At 41.5% G+C, this 25,042-nt stretch overlaps 1 protein-coding gene and 1 pseudogene across 1 annotated transcript; both read left to right on the plus strand.

Moving 5' to 3' along the window:
• Positions 1 to 8,278: 8,278 nt before the first annotated feature.
• On the plus strand, positions 8,279 to 9,323 carry LOC150018085 (mas-related G protein-coupled receptor member X1-like). Its single transcript, XM_090267625.1, is given in 1 exon segment — positions 8,279 to 9,323. A coding segment is annotated over 1 exon segment (1,032 nt). The 3' UTR covers positions 9,311 to 9,323.
• A 7,800-nt stretch (positions 9,324 to 17,123) lies between these two features.
• On the plus strand, positions 17,124 to 18,141 carry LOC150018086 (mas-related G protein-coupled receptor member X2-like; annotated as a pseudogene).
• The last annotated feature ends 6,901 nt before the right edge of the window (positions 18,142 to 25,042 follow it).

Genomic DNA, 25,042 nt, shown 5'->3' on the forward strand with positions numbered 1-25,042 from the left:
ATGTCATTCCCATTAAAGATAAGGAAACTGAACATAAAGGAGTTATGATGTTTGTCTGAGACCACATAAGGCTTCCAACCCAGCAGCCTGGCTCCACACTCTGTGTTCTTAACCACTATGGAACAGTCGAAGATATAAGAGCAGAAAATTGTTCAGAAATATTAAACGACAATAATCTTGAAACTGAGGAAACTCCACAAATCCAAAACATGATGAAATGGTGAAAATATACCACAGCAGAGAAAAAAAGGAAGCTCTTGGAAAATAAAACACAACAACAACACATAGATCATTGTGAGTGAAAGGAAACTACACTGATGACCAACATCACAGCACTAACATTGGCAGCAGAGACAGTGGATCTTCAATGTGCTGGAGAAAAGAAACTGTCCCCCACAAAGCCATACTGGAAACATGATCTCTAAAAAATGAGGGTGAGACTGTGATATTTTCAGACAGAGAAAACTGGAGCATTTACAACCCACTAGTCTCAGGAAAAAACTTCTGAAGAATATGCTTTGAGAAATGGAAAATATAATATATGAAATGGGATGGTGAGCAAAAACATTGGTGATATTGGAAATGCATTTGAACAAACACTGTTAAAACAATAAGTCTTTAATTTCTCTAGGGGAAACAGAATCAAAATTAAGTCCTGGAGCACAGTAAGTTGGGAGGACAGACTCAGAGGTTGAATGTCTCTAAGGTCTTGGTATTATACATGAGGAGGGCAGACTTCTGGAGAAAGTTGTAGGGTTTGGCCACAGCAACAAAGGCAGAGGATGGGAAAGGGGTTGATATAGAATCCACTGGTTAACACTTGTGTCCAAGTGCAGTGCTTTGAGGACTGGCAGGAAGGGGCACATATTTCCTCACACAAAGGCAAGATCACACTGGCACCTGCAGAAAGGCCATGTTCTCCTAATCTACATAAAGGTGCTAGAAGTGAATCCTGTACAGACAGGTTAAAAATACTGATTTCTTTAGATGTTACAAAAGTGTGTTAAATAGCTATGGCTACACCTGGAAAATAGACATAGGGTATAAAAATTCCAACAAATTGAAGAGAAAAAATACTCTGTAAAGCCACTGACATTCTGGGAAGTACAGAAGAACTTCCTATTCTGCTCCCATTTTTTAAAATAACATCTTTCCAAAATAGTAAGATATCTAATGAGACTTGTTTCTAAAAGTATGAAGATTTTAAATACTGTGAAATGAACTTTCAGGGCTGTGGCAGCATCTCTGATGAGTGTTGCTCTCTGTCAATAACCCTTGTAGGTAGCAAGTTTTGCTTGGGACAGCTGATCACATAACAGTGCCACTTTCCTCAATAACCCCCAAAATACAGGGTATTAGGCATATAAGATTTACGAAAATTTTGAATTCTGGTCAAAATGGTGGGGTAGGTAATACAGCTTGCCTCCTCAGACAACCGCATCAAAATTACAACTACACTGATGAATAATCATCATTTAGAACCACCAGATAGCAAGCTGAATGGACATCCTACAGCAGAGAATTAAAGAAGAAACCACATTGAGTGTTGTAGGAGGGGCATAGATGCAGATTTGGCTGATGCAACATGCATGCATGGCTGATAAAAATCTGGAGGGATAGCTGAGGAACGAGGGGTCCCTGCCCCACACCAGGTCCCCCAGCCCATGATTCCAGTGCCAGGAAGGGAAGTCCCCATAAATTTTTACTGAAAACAAACAAACAAACAAACAGAGGGGATTGAGACTGTGGAAAACAGAAACTTCAGGAGTCCTGGGCAGTTCAACTTAAAGGGCCCAGGCACGGATCACTTAGACTCATTGCTTCTGAGCTCCAGCATGAGGACAGCAGCCAAAAAGTCACCAGAAGCATATGGGAAAAAACAGAATTGTCTGGCAGCAGGGCAAGAACTAGGGGTGTAGCATTCTCCCAGACAAAAGTGCTGGAAGAGGCCATTGCTCCTTTACTGAACCCACCTCTGACTGAGCCAGCAGGCGGGTGCCATATCTGGATACCATCAATCTGGCTATCACTGTTGCCCCATACTGATGATTCCCTGAGCCCTGCCATACCCAACTTTCTGACCCATGCAAGCTGTATCCAGTGGTTTTTCTATACAAATGGCTTGTCTGGACTCATACTTCAGATTATCCTAAATTCTCCAAATAAGCAGCATCTGGCCTCAGCGACCATGTATCTCTAGTTAAGTGGCCATAGCCCAGCAGTGGCAGCAGCAAGCCCTGGTTCACAGCATGGCTTCTCCTGGGCACCTCCTAGCCCAGCACAAGTAGCAGCCTTCTGCAGATCACTGTGTAGGTTATGCCAGGTGGCCATGGACAGAACACAGACAGTGGCTGACCATAGACGTGCCAACAGCAATCAAGTCTCACAAGAGGAGGGTGTACACAGCCAACACAGTTGGCACAGCTTGAGTACCCAGCTTGAGTGATAGGACAGGCTCTACCACAGGACCCAACAGGACACCTAAAACATTAGGCCACTTGACCACGCCTGGGAGAACTAGCAGCTCTATGTAACACATAGACACAAACACAGGGAGACACAAATGAGGAGACAAAAAAACATGGCCCAAATGAAATAAAAGAACTGAGCAAATGGAGGCAAGCAATCTACTAGATGCACAGTTCAAAACACTGGTTCTAAAGATTCTCAACAGCATAACAAAGATCCAGCCAGAATTTATGGATACACTAATAGAAATAAAGCTGAGAATCAAATCAGCAATTAGAGTAAAAGGAAACAAAAAACACCCAATCAGAACAGCATGAAGAAAAAAAGAATAAAAAAATCCCTGAGGATAGTGTAAGGAACCTCTAGAACAACTTCAAGCATACCAATATTCATATCATTGGGGTGCCAGAAGGAGAAGAGAGAGTGCAAGAAGTTGAAAACCTAGTTGAAGAAATAATGACAGAAAACTTCCCTAATTTCGTGAAGGAAATAGGCATACAAGTCCAGGACATGCAGAGTCCTAAACAATAAGGACCAAAATGACCCACACTAAGACACATCATAATTAGAATGCCAAAGGTTAAAGACAAAAAGAGAATCATGGAAGCAGCAAGAGAAAAGCAGTTAGTTACCTATAAGGGAGCCTCCATAAGACTGTCAGCTGGTTTCTCAAAAGAAACTTTGCAGGCTAGAAGGGAGTGGCAAGAAATATTCAAAGTGATGAAAAGCAAGGACCTATAGCCAAGATTACTCTACCCAAAAAAGCTATCATTTAGAATCAAAAGACAGGTAAAGAGCTTTCCAAACAAGAAAAAGCTAAAGGAATTCATCACCACCAAGACAGTATTATATGAAAAGTTAAAGGTTCTTCTTTAAGAAGAAGAAGATCAAAACTACACACAATAAAGTGGCTATAAATACATATCTGTCAACAATTGGAGCCTAAAAAACAAAATAAACCAACAAACAGAATGGAAATAGAATCATAGATACTATAACATTTTGATGGTTGCCAGATGGGAAGGTACTCTGGGAGAGGGGTGGAAAAGGTGAAGGAATTAAGTACAAATTGGTTGTTAAAGAATGGTTATGGGGATGTAAAATATAGCATGGGTAATATAGTAGCCAGGGAACATATATTCATGACCCATGAACGTGGACAACATTATGGGGGTTCTCTGAGGGAGCAGGAGGGCTGGGTGGAGAGGAAAAGGGGAAAAAATTGGCACAACTGTAATAACATAAACAATAAAAAATTATTTAAACTAAAAAAGGAAAATGTTAAGGTGAAAATATCTGAATGGAGAGTCTTTTTTCTTGTATTTTTTTAAATATGATTTTTCCTGATTTTTATTGAGATAGATTTGACAAATAACATTATATTGGGTTCAGATGTACAATATAATGATTCCATATTTGTATATATTGCAAAATAATCTCCACAACACTATGTCTAGTTAACATCCATCACCACACATAGATACATTTTTATCTTATGATGAGAGTTTTAAAGATTTACTACATTAGCCACTTCCAACTACACAAAATAGTATTATTAACTGCAGTTATCATGGTTTACATTGCATGTCCAGGACTTATTTATTTTGTAACTATGGGTTGTTTTGGGGTTCCTTTGGTTGGTTGGTGGTTTTCTTTTTATAGAATTTATTGGGGTGGGTGATATTGCTTAATAAAATTATATAGCAGTCAGGTGAACAATTCTATTATACATCATCTGTATAGTGTATTGTGTGTTCACCAGCCAAGTCACTTCTCCTTCCATCATCATTTATCCTCCATTTCCCTTTTCTACCTCTGCCCACGCTCCTCTCAGTAGAGCTACAATTGCTCTTTGCCATCATGTGTGTGTTTTAACACTTTTTGTCATGTTTAAGAAGCAAAGATTATCTAGGAAATATGCTAGTCAAATTTTAACTTGTTGTTAGGGTTCTTTCTAGGTAACTGGTAGTAGATTCATAAATATTTATTTTTAAGTTATGAATATGTAAACATAGAGGCAAATACATTAGGTTTTTGTTTAAATATGCATTGCAAGTATTTATTTTCTTGTTTGACTTGCTGATTACCTTATTCATAAAAAATACTTTTATTTTTTAATAGTATTTAAATCCATACTTTTATTTATGACTTTTGAGTTTTTTGTCATGGTTACAGAAAATGACCACTTACCTTTCCAATTCTATATGATATCCTTAACATATTTAAATATACAAACCATTTAAAATTTAACAAGGTGTAAGAGACTGAATTCTGTATGCATTTATGTTTGTTTTATGAGGCTGGCTAGTTATCTTTCTACCTGTTTGTATATTAGCACAACATTGCTGTTCACACTGTTGCTTTTGAACAGCCTCTAATGTCTGTTAGAGCTGGTCAGTACTCACTGATTCCTCTTTTCTCCAGAAGTGGTGAGGTTAAATTTAGTGTGTTGCATAATTTATTTTCATACTTGGGAAAGCTGTTGATTTCTACAGAGTAACTTTTTTCCCAGCCATCTTTCTGAGCTGTCTTTCACTGTGATGATTGTCAGTTGGTTGTCTTGGGTTTCCAGGAGGACTTTCACTCCACCTGCCATTCTCTCCTCAACCCGCTTTTTCAATCTTCCAGCCCCACCATCCACTGGGAACCATGCTTGTCATGATCAGCAAAGACTCTGTACTGCATACCCTGAGTTTCACTCTTAGTCTACATCTTGCTCAGTCTGTCAGGTCATTGAGGCTATTGTTCACTCCCATCTTCCCAATCAGTTTCTTGGTTCAGTCTCAGGATACCGTGCTCTCCCCTTTACCCCCTTCTTCAGTATCTGCTTCTTAGGACTGAATTGGCTGGGTCTTCCTCTTCTTCCAGAGGTCTGCAGGGTGGAGGACTTAATGTTGAGTCTCCAGAATCTTCTCCAGCAACACTCACTCCCAGGGTGAACATTCCAAGATCGTCTGTTATGTAGGGGCATAGTCCTGCGTGTAATTCATCCCTGCATCTGGTCTGCCTGGAACAGTTCCAGACACAGCATAGGCACACAGAAGTGTTGGGGAAGCACAGAAATGAGTAAGTTTTGCTAATTGAAAGAAAACAGTTCTGAGTTTTGTTTTGTTTTTAAACAAAAAATGCATTTGTTTTAAATGATTCATAGTTAAGCTTTTAATTATATTTTATTGTTTATGCTATTAGAGATGTCCCAATTTTGCCCTTTTGTCCCCTTCCACTCAGCACCTCCTCCCACCCTCAGGTAGTCCCACATCATGTCCCATTATGCATCATTTATCTAGTTAAGTTTGTAAAGGAAATGCCAATTTCCTTTAACTCAATTTGGCTGCATGTTTGGGCATACAAAAGGAAGTCATCAGCACTGAGGCTGAATATACTGATTGTCCGCACATCATTTGAAAATAATCTAGCTAACCAATATCACTATGTGGTGTCCATGTAGTGTTTTAAATTCCTTATCTTTTATAAAGAAACACAGTGTACACAGTTGTTGATATTGATAACTCAAAACAAGAAATGTAGTTTTATTATGCAAAGAGTGAAAAATAGGGATTGTAAACGTCAGTTGTTAATAGGGACCAAGATTAGGACCAACTTTCTATTTCATTTTATACACTCTGATGTCCTCTGAAATAAACTAATGTGCATACAATGCTTCTGTTAGTAAATGAAAAAGATCATAGGAGCCAGGGCTTGCAAGGCCCTGAATGCCAAGCAAACTTTTTTTCAGCTTGGGAGCTCTCACTACAGGTGAGTGGATTTCCTGCACAAGCTCACAGTGGGTAGCAACTGGCTGCAAGACAGCCAGTCCTCACTGGGAGGAGGTCTGGAATGGCTAAGATGGAGAGAGGAAGAGATAAGTCAATGGAATCCAGGAAACTGAGAAACATCTCATGGTGTCCTTGTCTCCAATCTCCAGAATCTCATTTGGCAGTGCCTCTGGTGCAGGAAATCATGGGGTTGTCCAGCATCTTGATAAGCCTCTGCTGGTCATCAGGCTTCACTACTGCTCCTGCAGCACCTCCTATCCAGAGCTTGGAAGAGCATCTACTGGTTTTCAGCACTCCGTGGGACTTCTTCCTTTTCTACTCTCTGCCTTCAAGTAGAAAATGGTGCTAAGGTAAGAGTCAGCTCAGAACTGTCTTCTTTCAAAGGCAGTATTGTTCTGTCCCTCTGAGTCCACATGCTCACAACTGCACATTGGGTGGGACATGCAGGGAACCAGGGACATCCATCAGCAAGAGTCCAGAGACAGGAAGCTCCCTCAGGGACACTTTGGGTGCTGGAATGTAGACTGTGGGAGATCCACACGGGGCCAACCAGGTCCCCTCTGCGTCACTGGCATTGTTTTCAAAACTAAATTGTTAATAACCTCAGGTTTCACAGATTAGCTTACTGTTCAATGGGTTTTCCTTTGTTTGTTTGTTTGTTTGTTATATGTTTATATCTGACTTGTCCCAGCAAAAAAACACAGGGCGCAAACTAATGAGGTAACTGAAGAGAGATAACAAAGAAACTGTATAAAAATTATGAACAGGGCTAAGGAAAATGGATAAAGGACGCTGAAGCCCTCCAATACAAGTCATAATAAGGAGCTGGTACCCTCACAAGTCTTAAAGGGGGAAGAGAAGAATTTACCCCAACTCAGGGAGGGCTGCAGCTCTAGCCGTGGATGTGACTGTAACAAGAGGAAATCACTAGACTGGGCCATGTCCTTAGATAGAGTAACACCACCATGGCCAACTGACAGTCTGACAGCAGAGAGCCAGGGAGTTAAAATCCCCAACACCCTCCTTCTGCCCTCCAATCATTTGTCAGTGTCTCCCTTTCCTGAGAGCAGCCAGGAGACAGAGGGAGAGGGAGCCCATCACAGAAGCACACGTCTCCTCCTGGGATGCAGAGGAGGGTAGAGCAGATGGGAATGAAATCTGATGGCAAAAGGAGAAAATCCATTTCTTATAGCCTTCCTATAGTTGGTTTTCCTTGGACTCTCTCTCTAGTGAGAGTGGGTCGATTTCACATTGTATCTCCTCAGTTTGTTTGTTTGACTCTTAGCACCTCTCTATCTGGTATCACATTTTTTTCGGAATAAGTTCTCATTATCATCATAAATTCCTTGTGAATAGAATGTATTTTTTAAGGTTGGAGTATTCTGTTATTGATAAGTAGTTTTGTATATTAATTTGATTGCTCTAGAAAGAAACCCATTAGAAGAGTGTCTTAATCTGAGTCCCCACATCTAACTAGGCCCTGGGGAAACACCAGTGGACAGGACATAAGTAAGTCCTATCCGCATAAAACTAACACAGTAGGACATTTCTAGCCAAAGTGACCGGGCCATAATCACACCCCTCATAGCAGAATGTTGCAATCCCTGCATGACCCTAAATCATGGTCTCCTTTCTCTATGGTGGATGGACCACTCTCGATCACTGAGATAGCCCAGAAGTAACGTGAGGAGATTCCAACTTCCAGCCCTTTAAAGGAAATCCCAGTCCCAGGGCACAAGTAATGCTGAGATCAGAGTCTTATTGACATGCACATAATTGTGCAAACACACTATGGCCCAGGACTGTGACTGGAGGCATTTGGATCATAAAATGTTCCCATGTCGGTAGCATATATGTAGCAATACAAAAGAGCCCAAGTTTTAGAGTCAGTGTGAACTAAATTTAAATCCTGGTTCCAGGACTCCAAGGCTGTGAAGCCTTTTGGATCTCAATCTCTGCAGGCCTTCATTCCCCTCCTCTGTAACACACACAGTAATTCTGATATAGCAGGGTGGCCTAGAGACTCAGTGATCATGCACTAGGTGCTGAAATCTTGTTTCTGTTCCAGTGGCACCAGTGGAGGGTTTCTGAGCACGGATCCAGCTGTCACAGCCTGGACCACAGAACTCACATCAACAAGTAGAAGTCAACAGCTCCATCCACAAACGTACGAAATGAAGATCATAATCCTGGACTCACTGACAGTCATCATTTCCCTGGTGGGGCTGGCAGGCAATGCTGTTGTGCTCTGGCTCCTGGGCTTCTGCATGAGGAGGAACGTCTTCTCTGTCTACATTCTCAACCTGGCGGGAGCCGACTTCCTCTTCCTCTGCTGTCATATGATAGCTTTTCTGACGAAAGACTCTTACACAATCTCCCACGTTGTTTTTTCCTATGTGTCAATGTTTGCCCACATCGCAGGCCTGAGCTTTCTCAGTGCCATCAGCACAGAGCGCTGTTTCGCTGTTCTGTGGCCAATTTGGCACCACTGCAGTCGCCCAAGACACATGTCCACTGTCATTTGTGTCCTGCTCTGGGTCCTGTGCCTGCTGCTGACCACCGGGAAAATGATCTATACCTTTCTGATCTGGAATTTAAGTCAGTTTTGGTGGCAAGCATTGGATATCATCATTGCTGCTTGGCTGATTTTGCTATTTGTGCTTCTCTCTGGGTCCAGCCTGGCCCTGCTGACCAGACTGCTGTGTGGCTCCCAGCGGGTGCAGCCGACCAGGCTCTATGTGACTGTCGTGCTCACAGTGCTGGTCTTTCTGATCTGTGGCCTGCCCATAGGCATCAACTGGTTCATCTTGTTCTGGTTTTTAGGAAATACAAAAACCTTCTATCATACTTCCCTGATTGTTTCTCTTCTCTCCACTGTCAACAGCAGCGCCAACCCCATCATTTACTTCTTCGTTGGCTCCTTTAGGCAGCGATGGTGGAAGCGGCGTCAGACCCTGAGGCAAGTTCTCCAGAGGGCTCTGCAGGACACTCCTGAGGAAGGTGAACATGGAGAAAGCTGTCCTCAGGAAGCCCTAGAGATGTCAGGGAGCAGATTGGGGCAGTGATGTGGAGCCACTGCTCTGGTCGGTCAGAAGTGACTTTGAGCCTCAATGAGGAACCCCCCAAGCTTAGAAATTATCTAGTCTTCTCTCAGCCTCATGCCTCAAAATGCTTCAATTATTCTCCAATAGCTTCAACTAGGTAATTTTAAGTTCGGCTTTTCTAGTTTTTCTCAGAAAAAGCATTAGTCTCAAAATTATACCTTTCCAGTTTTCTGGACATTACCAATACATTTCTCATGAATTCTTTCTATGAATCTCATTATTGAATGCTTTTTTTTATAATTTCATTGCAACGGGAAGAATCCCTATTCAAAACCGTAAACCCTTTTTAAAAATTGTTTTCTACCTGATCAGATAGAAAAAAATATATTCCTTACTTTTCTCTGAATATATAGTCCTTTAGGATTCATGTTTAGTCCTCTATTTGGTGGAATTCTACAACTAAAAATATGGAATTAAAGAGTTTGCCTACCTCTAATCTTATGGGTTCTGTGGGTTTTTTGAAAATGGTATCCATAGAGACAGAGTCTCTCCTTGCAAAAGAATAGTTCAGGAAATTAGGCTCATGAAAAGTCCCCTGGAGGCAGTTGTCTGAAGCTTGGTGACAAGTTGGCCATGGGTGGTAGTAGAGAAAACCATGGCCTTTCCCTTTGAGGAATGGTGAATGGTTTACAGTCTCACCTTGACCAGTGCAGAGTCTAAAACTTTGTCTCACCAATTCCAATTAACCATTGAGTTTTAGTGCTGATTTTAAAGTAGAAATCTTGGAAATCATTTATTATTAACACAGAGATATTACTGTTGGAACACTTTTTATCATATATATATATACTACCCTGGCTGGTTTGGCTCAGTGGATTGAGCATAGGCCTGCGAGCTAAGTGTCGCTGGTTCGATCTTCCAGTCAGGGCACATCAGAGAAGGAAAACTCTGATTCCAAAAAAACCTCCGCTGCCTTGCGGCATACCTCTTCAGGGGAAAGGCTAAGGGAGTAAACCCCGACAGAAAATCCGGAGCCGGAGTCCCTAAGGCGGTTTGACGTTGTAGTCAACACCGGCAACTCCTGCGGCGCACCTGAAGCCAAGCTGTATTGACTCCGTCTTTCCCTTGGATCCTTCAGCTGCGAAGAGAGGAGGGGTCTGCTGCATGGGCAACAGCAGACCCTCCATATCACCCTGCCCAGGCTCTGTAGCTTCAGCTTCACTGGAGAGGACACTCCAGCGTCATCGCAAGATGTCAATTCAACACGGGAGGAGACAGATACCGTGTCACTCCCGAGTCGGACTGCACAACCATTCTCGGCAGTGCAGATAGACTCTTAAGAAGCTACACCATCGTCTCTCGAGACGGACGGCTGCCGATATATATATATATACACACAAATTTATGTTTAAGTATTTGGATTATGTATAAATTGATTCTAACAACATGTATAAAGTATTTTTCAACTTCATTTTATTTTAGATGACCATCAGTTATCCCAATTCCATTCACAGGATAGTCATGTTACACACACTATTTTAACATACATTTTTTTGGTAATATACTAAATTCCCATATGCATTTGGTTCTAATTCTGAGACTTCTGTTTCATTGATCAGTTTCCCTACATATGGCTTTCTGAATCCAACTCGTCCTCCAACCTTCTAATGAATGAAGACCCCTTCAGACTTCCTCTCTTTTCTGTCTGTATTTACTGTGTGAGGAAGCTCATCCAGACTTTTGAAGATAAGCTCCAAAAGGCCATGCCCTAGTTTATGGTTGCTGGTCACACTGACATTCCATTGCCTTAAATAATGCATGGGACACCATAGGTCTGTATTAGTTTGCTAGGGCTACCATAACAAAGTACCACAGACTGGGTGGCTTAAACAACAGAAATTGATTTTCTCACAATTCTGGAGAATAAAATTCCGAGATCAAGTTGTTGGGAGGGTTGGTATGGTGTGAGCCCTCTCTTCTTGGCTTATAGATGGCATCTTCTTCCTGTGTTCTCACATGGTCTTCCTCCTGTGCTTGTATATCTATGTCCTAATCTTCTCTTCTTATAAGGACACCAGGCATGTTAGATAAGTGCTGACCATAATTGCCTCTTTAAAAACTGTCTCCAAGCAGTCAGATTGTGAGTTACTGGGAGTTAGGACTTTAGCATATAAATTTGGGGGGAACACAATTCAGCCCATTGAAGAATTTTGTGAATATTTGAAATAGTTTCTAATTCAAATGACATTTTTTTAATAACAACTTTTTTTTTTTTTTTTTTTTTTGGTTTTTCAATTACAGTTGTCCCCTTTTCCCCTAATTTCTCTTCCCCACCCAACCCACCCCCTCTCCCGCAATCATATCCCTCCCCGTTGTCCATGTCCATGAGTCTTTTATACGGGTTCTTTGACTAATCCCTTCCCTTACTTATCCCCCTTCTCTCCCTCTCCCCTCCCCCCTATTGACTGCTATTCTGCTCTTTGTTCTATTTAGTTCCTTTGTTTGTGTTGTTCTTTAGTTTCCTGTATTAGGTGATATCATATGGTATTTTTCTTTCTTTGCCTGGCTTATTTCACTAAGCATAATTCTCTCTAGTTCCATCCATGTTGTTGCAAATGGCAGGAGTTCCTTCTTTCTTTCTGCTGCATAGTATTGCATTGTGTAAATGTACCACAGTTTTTTGATCCACTCATCTACAGATGGGCACTTAGGTTGTTTCCAGCACTTATGAAACACATGAAAGGAAAACACAGGAAATAAGAGGGAAGAGGGCAGAAGAAGATGTTATATATGCTGAATTTATGTTTTATATGGAAAGTCAACTGACTGTTTTTTAGTGCTGATAAATCAAATATATAATTGTAAGTTTACAGTTCAGAGCTGATAATAATAAAATAAATAAGAATGGGTGTTCTCTGGAAAATTGGATTCAAGGAGTCTTTACCTTGTATATATTTCTCTGATATTTGGGGAAAAATCATACACATGAATGTATACTGCTGTGATAATTGAAACAAAAAAACAAAAATGTGGGTTTAGGCCATGGAAAACTTTCACCCTATGATATACTTTATTCTTGAGTTTCAAAGCCTCACAGTGCAAACTCACATTTCTTGACATTGCTCCCCAGTATCACAGTTGTCAAGGACAGGCTCCTTAGCAGTGATTACTTATTGAGAGGATGACCAGATGGGGTAGAGTGGGAGTGGCTGACATTTGAGTGGAAGTGGGGCAAAGGATGAGAAACATCTTGGTGATGGATCATGTCTCACACAGCTCTGGTCTCCGACTTACCCACAGTCCCTGCACGAGGAATTGCAAGGTCTGTTCAGTATCTTGATAAACCTTGCTTGGTCACCAGCTTTCACTTCAGCTCCTGCACACATCTCCTAACTTAGATGACAGAGAAGTGTATACTGATGTCACTCAATTCCAGAAAGGCTCCCCCTTCAGCACAGGTCAGCTCTCCACCTATGACCAGAAGAATGGTAGAACGGTAAGAATATACAGTACACCCAGGCCTCACTTAGGTCCAAAGCCAGTTATGGTTTTTGCTCTAAGTTCCTGTTCCTATGATTCCACTTTGGGTGCTACATGCAGGAGGTGTGATACATCCTACAGGAAAAAGCAGGAGCCATGAAGCTCTCCTCTAGCATCTGTGGGTGCAGCAGCTCTGACTGTCAGAGATGCGGATGGGGTCCACCCAAAACTTTTTCTCTTCTCATTTATATCTCCATTGGCCCCCTTTCATTCCAACCATTCAAATCTGTCATCATGGAAAGAGTGTTGCATTAATTTAGGGAGCAAGATAAAATGTAAGCATGCTTCCCAGGGCAAAATTGCTATTCACCCAGAGTTCATTGTTTTCAAAATTATTTTCATCTTGGGGACTGGGCTGAGTTCCTGGAATAAACAGCCCAAACTGGAATACAGGAGGGGTTTTCATGAGGGACCACTGAGCAAGTTCAAGGGGAAGTGACAATGCATGGTGAAGCACGCTGAGGCAGCAATAGTGCAGCACTGCTCCCACACAGAGGCTTAAAGGGACCAGGGAAGGAGCATGTGCACAGAGAGAGCAGAGCCTCAATCACAGCAACAGGAGAGGATCACCAGCCTGGTGGGGAAGCAGGGCCACTGCCAACACACCACCTAGCAGGGAGAGCGCCAGGCAATGAAAAGCCCAGATCTCTCCTTCCCTGCCCTCCAGTCCTCTGGCAGCTCAATTTAACCTGAAATCAAGACAGGGTCCCACTGGTGTGGTATGTAGAAGTCACCTTCTTGGGATGCTGAACAGGGTAAAGAAGATTGAAAGGAGGTCCTCGGAGGAAAGGCACACCACTCCTCACAGCTCCTTGTCCTCCTCACAGCTTTCTACTTCCTGGGTTTTTCTCTATCTCAGCATCATCAAATTATTTCTCATTTCATCTACATCGGAGTAATTTTTCCTTCAGTTTGCCCCTTCCTTCTCCAGTTTTACTTTTATGAAGCAATCACCACATTCATTAAAAATAAAAATAAAAAATCTCCTGCCAATGGAATATAATTTTGAAAGGAAGACCTATTATTTATGGCTTAGAGTTTAAGATTGATTCCTCTAATAGAGACCTGTTGTAATGAACACCTAAATAAGAGAGAAAGTTTATCTGGCTTGGACTGGAGGCTCCAAGGTATTCAGACACAAGCATTCCTTCCAACTTGCTCTTCTGTATCCCTGGACAGGTGCCCTCGTCCTCATGGTCCTCCATGGCTCCCAGAGAGATCAGCGTTCAGCCCCCAACAGACAAAGAAAGGAAGGGAAAGCTTGGCCCTTGGATTGGGTACATTACTTCTGCTTGCCACAGATTGGCAAACACCTAGTCACATGGTGCCATCAGTAACAACAGTGCTGGGAATTTGGGTCCTTTCTCTGGCCTTAAAACTCACAGAATCATTATGTGAAGGACTAGGAGAATGAACATTGGGGGTGACCTCTGTACCCCCGCTTGTCCCTCACATTCTAAGTTCACATAGAGTTTTTCGGGAGCTCCTCAGAGATAACAAACGATGTAGCATAGAATAGTGGTAGAGTCTGGGACAGGGCTCCAGGAGACCAAGACCTGTGGTGGGCCCCCTCTTCATGGCAAGACCTCAGGAAAACCCCTTTGATGTTTTAGGCCTCATCTTATCCATGTTTTAAATGAGGATATCACAACAGACAGTCTCTACGGGACATGTGCTAAAATGCTGAGGATCCAATAGTGAACAACAGGCTCAAACCAGTCCTTATAAAGTTTCCAGTTTGATTAGGATTATATCTATGATCTGCTAGAAAACAGATTTACTGACTTAAGTTTTCTGAGTGGGGATAGCAGAGGCTCTGGTTTTCCTCCCACATCCTTTTCTGACCAATCAGGGCTCTGCTAGCTTGTCCCTCTAAGAGTACACACATGGATAATTGTGTACTTGATTCCTCCTGGTGGCCAGGAGGAGGATGTCTCCTCTTTCCACTTGGAGGCCTCCTGACCATTTGAGTCCTCTGGAATTTGGAGCAATGGCTGCCTTTCTGAGGCAGGAAAGGACTCCTGGGTTCTGCTGTCTATTCCTAATTGAATTCCACTCACCTCTCCTTGTTCCCTATTTCATTGACTTCTCTTATTCTCTGTACTTCTGGACATTGCTCATTAGGTTGTTGTTTTGTTTTGTTTTTTAATCCACAATTTTGACTGCTATCTTGAATTTCACTTGGGAATGACTTCTCTGCCTTTTCCCTGTCCAGGAGTAACTGATACTACGGTGGTGGTGGTGGATCTACAGAGCTCGTCAAAAGTGCAGACCTGAGGGAGCCCTGCTCTGTTCAAATCCACACTCTGTGAGTCTAAAAGCAAAAAGAAAAAACAAAACAAAACAAACAAACAAAAAAAACGTCATTCAGTTTCATCCTCTGTAAAATGGGAATAATAGTAGTTCTCGCCTCAAAGGGGTCTTAGAGGATTACAGAGACAACACCTGATAAACTCCCAATCAGCTGCTATTATGCCCTCACAGGGGAGCTAGTCCTATTGGTCCACTGGACATTTGCTTCAGCATCTCTCTCTACATTCCAAGGCCCGCACTTTCCCATTTTCCCTCACATACTCCTCTCACAGAAACACTTTACCCAGCCAAGCAAATGCCACAAAAGACCTTCTAGAGAAAGAGTGGAGTAGGTTTACATTGTGTACTCCACCTCTTTTCAGTGGCACTCAGACCTCACCCTCCCTTCTCCACTGCACTCAGATCAACCCCAAAGCTTACTCCCATATGTGCACCAAAATGATTCCAGGTGCTCAGCAAAGCCATGTAGAGTCCTCACTTCAAATGCACATCAATGGTCACTGGGTACATTTTGGGGGCACACATAGGTAAACACTCATAGATCTTCCACAAAAAGAATTATGATGAATGAAATTTTCTTCACCCATTACAAGTGAGTGTTTTAACACCTTTAATTGTGTTTCATTTTTTTAAACATTTAACTCAACTTTTCCATTGTCTTTATGCTCCTCATTCATTTATTCCTTCATTGAATAAACATCTATCGAGAAGATACTGTGTGCCACACATAGCTAGGACACTAGGGATAAACCTGCTTCTGTCTTCATAGAGCTGACACACTGAGCCATTTTGAGTCCACCTGTCCCAGCCACACTGACACCTGTCCTAGCAAGAGATCACATTACCTTCATATCTCTAAAGCATGGCCTTTTTCCCTGGTAGATGGGCCCAGTGGTCATGAGTGTGGACTGTGGCCATCTCTGTGTCCTTCTGACTTCATGCAGCTGAGGGAGAAATCCCAGCCCAGGGCAGAAGTAATCCTTGGGCCCATAGTCCTCTTCTGGTCTCTCAGCTTCTATCCCAGATATTGAGCTCCTTCTTCAGAAGATTCTAAGGACATGGTATTACCTCTGGACAGAGAGTGGGATCTGGAAGAGTGGGGTGAGAATGATGGGACTACAGAATATTCACATGTCTACAGTAGTTGCCCTGGCTCGTTTGGCTCAGTGGATTGAGCGTCGGCCTGCGAGCTAAGTGTCGCTGGTTCGATCTTCCAGTCAGGGCACATCAGAGAAGGAAAACTCTGACTCCAAAAAACCTCCGCTGCCTTGCGGCATACCTCTTCAGGGGAAAGGCTAAGGGAGTAAACCCCGACAGAAAATCCGGAGCCGGAGTCCCTAAGGCGGTTTGACGTTGCAGTCGACACCGGCAACTCCTGCGGCGCACCTGAAGCCAAGCTGTATTGACTCCGTCTTTCCCTTGGACCCTTCAGCTGTGAAGAGAGGGGGGGTCTGCTGCATGGACAACAGCAGACCCTCCATATCACCCTGCCCAGGCTCTGTAGCTTCAGCTTCACTGGAGAGGACACTCCAGCGTCATCACAAGATGTCGATTCAACACGGGAGGAGACAGATACCGTGTCACTCCCGAGTTGGACTGCACAGCCATTCTCGGCGGTGCAGATAGACTCTTAAGAAGCTACACCATCGTCTCTCGAGACGGACGGCTGCCGACGACGACGACGACAGTAGTAGCCTGTGTTGCAGTAGAAAGAGCCCAGGCTCAAGAGTCACAGAGGACTGGGTTTGAACCCAGGTTCTAAGACTCCAGGGTTGTGCGACTTTCCATAAGTATCTTAATCTCCAGAAGCCTCCATTTCCATCCTCTGTAACATGGGACAGCAATAACCATATAGCAATGTGACTATGAGAATCAGTGATTGCACCAGATGCTCAAATCTTCTCTTCTTCCAAGAGTCACCACTACAAGGTTTCTGAGCAAAGATATGACAGTAACAGCCAGGGGGACTGAACTCACACCAATGATTAGAAGTGACCAGGCCCTTATTAAATGTGGCAACGTGACCCTGATCCCAGCATGCTGATCTTCATCATTGCTTTGTTTGAGCTGGCAGGAATTGCTGTTTTGCTCTGGCTCCTGAACTTCTGCAGGAGGACAAACATCTTCTCTGTCTACATCTTCAACCTGGCAGGAGCCGATTCATCTACCTCTGCAGCCAGATTATGCTTTCCCTGTGGATATTCATCAAGTACTCCTGGTCCATCACCACAGCCATCCCCTGCATTGTGATACTGTTTCATTCCTTGCCTACATAGCAGGCACGAGCTTTCTAAGCACCATTAACACAGAACGCTGTCTCTGTACTGTGGCCCATCTGGTACCGCTGCTGCTGCCCTAGACACATGTCTGCTGTCTTGTGTGCCCTAATCTGGGTACTGTCCCTGCTGCTGAACATCCTGGAAGGGAACTACTGTGGCAACCTGATGAGGAATCGTGACCAAACTTGGTGTCAGGCATTTGATTTCATCATCGTTGCCTGGCTGATTTGGCTGTTTGTGCTTCTCTCTAGGTCCAGCCTGGCCCTGCTGACCAGACTGCTGTGTTGCTCCCAGGAGGCGCAGCTAACCAGGCTCTATGCGACTGTCGTGCTCACGATGCTGGTCTTCCGCCTCTGTGGCCTGCCCTTTGGCATCAACTGGTTCCTTGTAGTTTGGTTCCTAAGATATTTTGGTGCCTTCTCTGCTCTTTTGCTGACTGTTTATCTTCTGTCCAGTGTCAACAGCTGCGCCAACCCCATCATTTACTTCTTCGTTGGCTCCTTTAGGCAGCGATGGTGGAAGCGGCGTCAGACCCTGAGGCCGGTTCTTCAGAGGGCTCTGCAGGACACTCCTGAGGAGGGTGAACACGGAGGAAGCCTTCCTCAGGAAGCCCTGGAGAATCGGGGAGCACTCTGGTGTCCTGATTCAGTCTTGCTTTCTTCATACAGATGTGACTTCGAGAACCAGCGTTGTCCCTACCAGCTTGGGAGGTTTTCTTAACATGCCTGGCCTCTGGGCCCCAGAATTAAAACTATTAACATAATAATCCTGCTCCTGAGGTTTAATATAGTTTGTGTCCCACAAACACTGGGAGGGATGTCTGAAGAATAGCCTCCCCCAGGGCCCTCACCCCAACCCCATGGGAGCTTTGCCCACCCTGAGTACAGGCCTGTTCCCTCTTCTGTAAAATCCCATCTTCAACAGAAGATGAAAGAAGTGCAGGAAAAGTCTATATTTCCTCCCTCACTGCACTTGATAAGAACTACAAGAACATTACATTTCTGACAAGTTTTTGTGGTCACTCCCCTGCAATCACTCTGTAAAAATTAAAAGAATTAAAGCTCACTTGAGCACTAATGCAGCAAGCTTCCTTGGTTTTGACAGGCATTAGACTAGCTCCCTAGCATAATAAATGTTGACTGAAATAATGACTAATAGAGAAATGACGCCTTTCGTGTCAAGTCTGTGCTCAATCCCCGTTTGCCAGACTTGAGTCACCAGCTTTAGGTTCATCATTTTACCATTTTCAAACATTGCAGCATGAAGTTAAATTTATAACCACATAAAGCAGCATTGAGGCATTTTTAAGATTTGAGGTATGTTTTCTACCTGTGTTTCCTTTCACATGCCCTCCACGAGAATCCCACGTGCACCCTCTTGTTCTTCCCTTGGCCTTTGCCCAGACTCTCCCTTCTTGGGGTCTCTCTAATCCTTTGTGTCCGGTGAGCAAGGGGTATTATTGACTCTATGTTCCCCGACGACAAGGCCTATGTCAGATTTGCCTTTTATTCCAAAGACTGCCTCAGTATTTATTAATCTGAACAGAAAAAAATTTAAGTCAGATATTCTATAAATAAATATATTATTTTAAATGTTGCATCTCCTAAACATTTTTATAGTGGCATAATGAAGAAAGGTGTTCGCTCAGATCACGAGTTCAATGAGTTTTGGCAGTGAATACACCCTTGCATCTCAGACCCTAATCAAGATAATTTCATCTCCTCTGAAAGATCCCTCATGTCCCTTCCAGTCATTCCTCCTTCCCCAGAGACAGTATTTGTTCTTACTTATGTCACCAAGGGTTCATCTACCTGATCTTTGACTTCGTATGGTTAGGATGACAAAATATACTTTTTGTTCCTTCCTTTTTTCACTCAGAATAATATTTTGGGATTTACCCATGTCATTGCATTGTGTATATCAGCCATCTCTCCCTTTCAGAAAGCTGAGTACCATTTCATTGCATGTGTACACCACAGGTTATGTTCATATTGACAGATACATAGGTAGCATTCCATTCTGAGCTATTGAGAATACAGCTGCTATGAACATTCTTAATCAGGTTATTTCTGGACATATATTTTCTTTTTTTTTAATTTTTGATTTATTTATTGTTTTTCTATTAGAGTTGTCCCACTTTTTCCTCCATGGCCCCCCCAACCCAGCCCACCCCTTCTCCCACAGTCAATCCCCACCTCGTTGAACATGTCCATGGGTTATTTATACTAGTTCCTTTACTAAACCCTTCCCTAACTTACCCCCTTCTCTCCCTCCTCCTCTTCCCCCTAGTACCTCTTACTCTGTTCCTTGTTTACATGCCTCTGGTTCAATTTTGTTCATTTGTTTGTGTTGTTCATTAGCTTCCTGTATTAGGTGATATAATATGGTATTTTCTTTCATTGTCTGGCTTATTTCACTAAGCATAATTCTCTCTAGTTACATCAATCTTGTCACAAATGGTAGGAGTTCCTTTTTTCTTTATGCTGCATAGGATTCCATTGTGTAAATGTACCACAGTTTTTTAATCCACTCATCTACAAATGGGCACTTAGGCTGTTTCTCACACTTGGCTATTGTAAATAGCATTGCTATTAACATAGGGGTGCATAGGTTCTTTTGAATTGGTGTTTCAGCATTTTTCAGGAATAATCCTAGCAATGGAATTACTGGTTCAAAAGGCAGTTTCATTTTAGTTTTTTGAGGGAGTTCCATACTGTTTTCCATAGTGGCTGCACCAGTCTGCATTCCCACCAGCAGTGCACCAGGGTTCCCTTTTATCCACATCCTCGCCAGCACTTGTTGTTTGTTGATTTGTTGACGATGGCCATTCTGACTTGTGTAAAGTGATATCTCATTGTGGTTTTTATTTGCAACTCTCTGATGGCTAGTAATGTTGAGCATTCTTTCATTTGCCTATGAAAACTCTTATGTCCTCTTTGGAGAAGTGTTTGTTCAGTTGCATTGTTTATTTTTCAATTGGGTTGTCTGTCTTTTTGGTGTTGAGTCATATAACTTCCTTATATATTTTAGAGATCAATCCCTTGTCTGAAGTATCATTGGCAAATACGTTTTCCCATATGGTTGTTTCCTTTTCATCTTGCTGATGTTTTCTTTTGCTGAGCAGAAACTCTTTACTTTGATGTAGTCCCATTTTTTTATTCTTTCCTTTATTTCCCTTGCATTAGGAGATGTATCGGTGAAAATATTGCTACCTGGGATGTTTGAAACTTTCCTGCCTATGTTTTCCTCTAGGACTTTTATGGTGTCACAACTTGCATTTAAGTCTTTGTTCCAACTTGAGTTTTTTCTGGTGTGCAGTGTAAGTTGGTGATCTAGTTTCATTTTTTTTTTTTTGCACGTTTCTCCCCAGTTCTCCCAGCAGCATTTGTTGAAGAGGCTCGTCTCACTCCATTTTATGTCCCTTTCCCCTTTGTCAAATATTAGTTGACCATATAGACCTGGGTTTATATCTGTGCTCTCTATTCTGTTTCATTGATCTATATGTTTGTTTTTATGCCAGTACCAGACTTTTTTGATTACCGTGGCTTTGTAGTATAGTTTGATATCAAGTATTGTGATTCTTCCTCCTGTGTTCTTCTTCCTCAAGATTGCTGTGGCTATTTAGGGTCTTTTTTTGTCCCATATAAATTTTTGAAGTATTCGTTCTAAATCTGTGAAATATGTCACTGGTAATTTAATGGAAGTTTCATTGAATCTATAAATTGCTTTGGGTAGTATGGACATTTTAATGATGTTGATTCTTCCTATCCATGAACATGGTATATGCTTCCATTTATTTGTATCTTCCTTAATTTCTTTCTTCAGGGTTATGTAGCTTTCTGAGTACAGGTCTTTTACCTCCTTGTTTAAGTTTATTTCTAGGTACTTTGTTTTCCTTGTTACTATAGTAAATGGGATTTTTCTTCTAGTTTCAATCTCTGATATTTTATTGTTGGTGTACAGAAATGCTTTCAATTTCTGAATACTGACTTTTTACCCTTCTACTTTGCTGAATTCACTTATTATATCAAGTAGGTTTTTTTTTTCATGGAGTCTATAGGGATTTCTATGTACATTATGTCGTCTGCACATAATGACAGTTTTAGTTACTCTTTTACAATTTGGATGTCTTTTATTTGTTTTTCTTGTCCGATTGCTGTGGCTAGAACTTCCAAGACTATGTTCAATAGCAGTGGAGAGAGTGGGCAGCCTTGTCTTATTCCTGATCTCAGGGGAATGCTTTTAGTTTTTGCCCATTGAGTATGATGTTGGCTTCAGGTTTCTCATATATGGCCTTTATTATGTTGAGGTATGCTCCCTCTATTCCTATTTCCCTGAGAGTTTTCATCATAAATGTGTGTTGTGCTTTATCAAATGCTTTTTCTGTATCTATTGATATGATCATATGGTGTTCATCTTTCATTTTGTTTATGTGGTGTATTACATTTATTGATATGTGAATATTAAACCATCCTTGCATCCCTGGGATGAATGCCACTTGATCATAATGTATAATCTTTCTAATGTGTTGTTGGATCTGGTTTGTCAATATTTTGTTGAGGATTTTAGCATCTATGTTCACCAGTGATATTGGCCTATAGTTTTCTTTCTTCATTGTCTCTTGACCTGGTTTTGGAATTAGGGTAATACTGGCTTCATAGAAAGAGGTTGGGAGTCTTCCCTCTTCTTGGATTTTTTGGAATTGTCTGAGAAGGATAGGAGTTAGTTTTTTCCTAAATGTTTTGTAAAATTCACCTGTGAAACCATCTGGCCCAGGTCTTTTGTGTACCGGGAGTTTTTTGATTATTGCTTCAATTTCACTAGTTGTTATTGGTCTATTCAGGCTTTCTGCTTCTTCTTGATTCAGTCTGGAAGATTATATGTTTCTGGAAATTTGTCCATTTCATCTAGGTTGTCAAGTTTCTTGCCATACAGTTGTTTGTATTAATTTCTTACAATCCTTCGTATTTTTGTGGTATTTGTTGTGTTTTCTCCTCTTTCATTTATGATTTTGTTTACTTGGGTACTCTTTTTCTTTTTCCTGATGAGCCTGACTAAGGACTTGTCAATTTTGCTTATCTTTTCAAAGAACCAGCTCCTCATTTTATTGATCTTTTGAATTGTTTGTTTAGTCTCTATGTCATTTAATTCTGCTCTGATCTTGAGGATTTTCTTTTTTCTATTAGCTCTGGGCTTTGGTTATTGTTGTTATTCTAGTTTTTGTAGCTGTAGAGTTAAAATTTTTATTTGAGATTCTTCTATCCCTTTTAGGTATTCCTGTATTGCTGTGAACGTTCCTCTCAGGACTGCTTTTGCTGTGTTTCATAGGTTTTGGGCTGTTGTGTGTTCATTATCATTTGTTTCCAGAAACTTTTTGATTTCCTTCTTGATGTCATTGTTAACCCATTCATTATTTAGCATGTTATTCATTCTCCATGAGTTTGAATGTCTTTGAGTTTTTTCCTTGAGGTTGATTTCCAGTTTCAAGCCATTGTTATCTGAGAAGATGCTTGACATAATTTCAATTTTCTTGAGTTGGTTGAGTCTTGTTTTGTGTCCTACCATATGGTCTATCTTTGAAAATGTTCCATGTGCACTTGAAAAGAATGTATATTTTGCTTCTTTGGGGTGAAAAATTCTATATATATCAACTAAGTCCACTTGATCTAGAGTGTTGTTCAATGCCTCAATATCCTTGGTGTTCCTTTGCTTCAAAGATCTGTCCATTGTTGACAATAGGGTGTTAAAGTCCCCTAATATGAGTAACTTGTTATTGATATCCTCTTGTAGTCTTCCAAAGTTTTCCTTATGTATTTAGGCGCAGCTATGTTGGGTGTATATATGCTTGCCACAGTTATTTCTTCTTGGTGAATTATTCCTTTAAGTATTATGAAATGTCCTTCTTTCTCTCTTTTTGTGGACTTTACTGTGAGATATGTTTTGTCTGATATAAGTATTGCTACCCAGGTTTTTCTTCATGTCCATTTGCTTGGAATAAAATTTTGCATCCCTTCACTTTCAGTCTGTGTAGATCTTTTGTTTTAAGGTGTGTCTCTTGTAGACAGCATATATGTAGGTCATGTTTTCGTATCCATTTCACTACCCTAGGTTTTTTTATTGGAACATTTAATTCATTTACATTTACAGTTATTATTGACAGGTATTTATTCACTTCCTTTTGTACTTGTGTTCCTCTTCCTCCCTCTTTCTCTTCTTTTTCTAAAGCATTGCCTTTAGCATCTCTTACAATGAAGGTTTGGTGGAGATATATTCTTTTAGGCTTCCTTTGTTTGGGTAATTTCTTATTTCACCTTCCATTTTGAAAGAGAGCCTTGCTGGGTAGACTAGTCTTGACTATAGGCCTTTAATTTTCATTGCTTGAAATATTTTTTGCCATTCCCTTCTGGCTTTTAGTGTTTCTGTTGAGAAATCAGTTGATAGTCTTATCGGCGCCCCCTTGTATGTTATTTGCTGTTTTTCTCTTGTTGTCTTTAGGATTCTCTCTTTGTCGTTTAATGTTGCCATTTTAATTATAATGTGCCTTAAAGTGGGCCTTCTTGGATTTATCTTCATTGGGATCTTCTGTGCTTCCTGGACTTGCATGAGTTTTTCTCTCATCAAGTTAGGAAAATTTTCTGTCATTGCTTTTTCAATCGGATTTTCTATCCTTTGCTCCTCTTCTTCTCCTTCTGGTATCCCTGTGAAATGAATATTGTTTCGTTTCATGTTGCCCAGCAGTTCTCTTAAACCCCCTTCATTCCTTTTCAGACTTTTCTCATTTTGTTGTATTGTCTGGGAATTTTTTTCTACAGTGTCCACTAACTCACTGATCTGATTTTCTGCTTCATTTAACCTGCTTTTGAGTGCTTCTACTGTATTATTCAGTTCAGAAATTGTATTCTTTATTTCTTCCTGGTTCTTATTGATAGTTTCTATGTTCTTTTTCATGTTGGTGTAGTTCTCAGTAAGTTCCTTGTAACTTCCCTGGATTTCTTTTTAGTTTCCCTGAAATTCTTTGTAGTTCCCCTGGAGTTCATTGTAGTTTTCTTTGAGTTTGTTAAGTTCTTTGATCTTCTTCATTAGTATTGTTTTGAAAATCATGCCTGATAGTTTGCTTGCCTCTATTTCATCTATCCCTCCTTCTGGGAATTCCTTCTTTCCTTTTGGTGGGGTGTTGTTTCACCTCCCCATTTTGGGTGGCTGTTCTTGTTTGTTTCTGCTTCTTAGATTGATTTGCTTTTATTTTTGGCCTTTGTGGTGTGACCTTCTGTGGTAGGAATCTGTGTGATTCAGTACTGCAGACTCCTTGATCTCCTTAGCTTGATGCTCTTGGGGTGCCCTTTATGCCTTTTATTTGGACTCTCTAGTAGAATTTTGGTTTTGGTGGTTGTTGTATTGCTCTTTTTGGGTCCTTCCCTTAAATTAGCTGACTGAAGAATCACTCTGCCCACTTATGACAGTTGTGGAGCCTCCTCTGGCTGATGCCTCTTGGAGGGGAGTAGTCTGCTTATGAGATATCTCCCATAGCACTAAGGTTGAGTCTGCCCTAGGATCTGGTCTGTTGCCCTTAGCTTTTTCTCCATAACCAGCATCCAATGTTTTCCAAAGCTCCTCTAGTTCA

The sequence above is a fragment of the Furipterus horrens genome, unplaced genomic scaffold, assembly GCF_987537825.1.
Source record: "Furipterus horrens unplaced genomic scaffold, mFurHor1.1.pri manual_scaffold_2, whole genome shotgun sequence".
NCBI lineage: Eukaryota > Metazoa > Chordata > Mammalia > Chiroptera > Furipteridae > Furipterus > Furipterus horrens.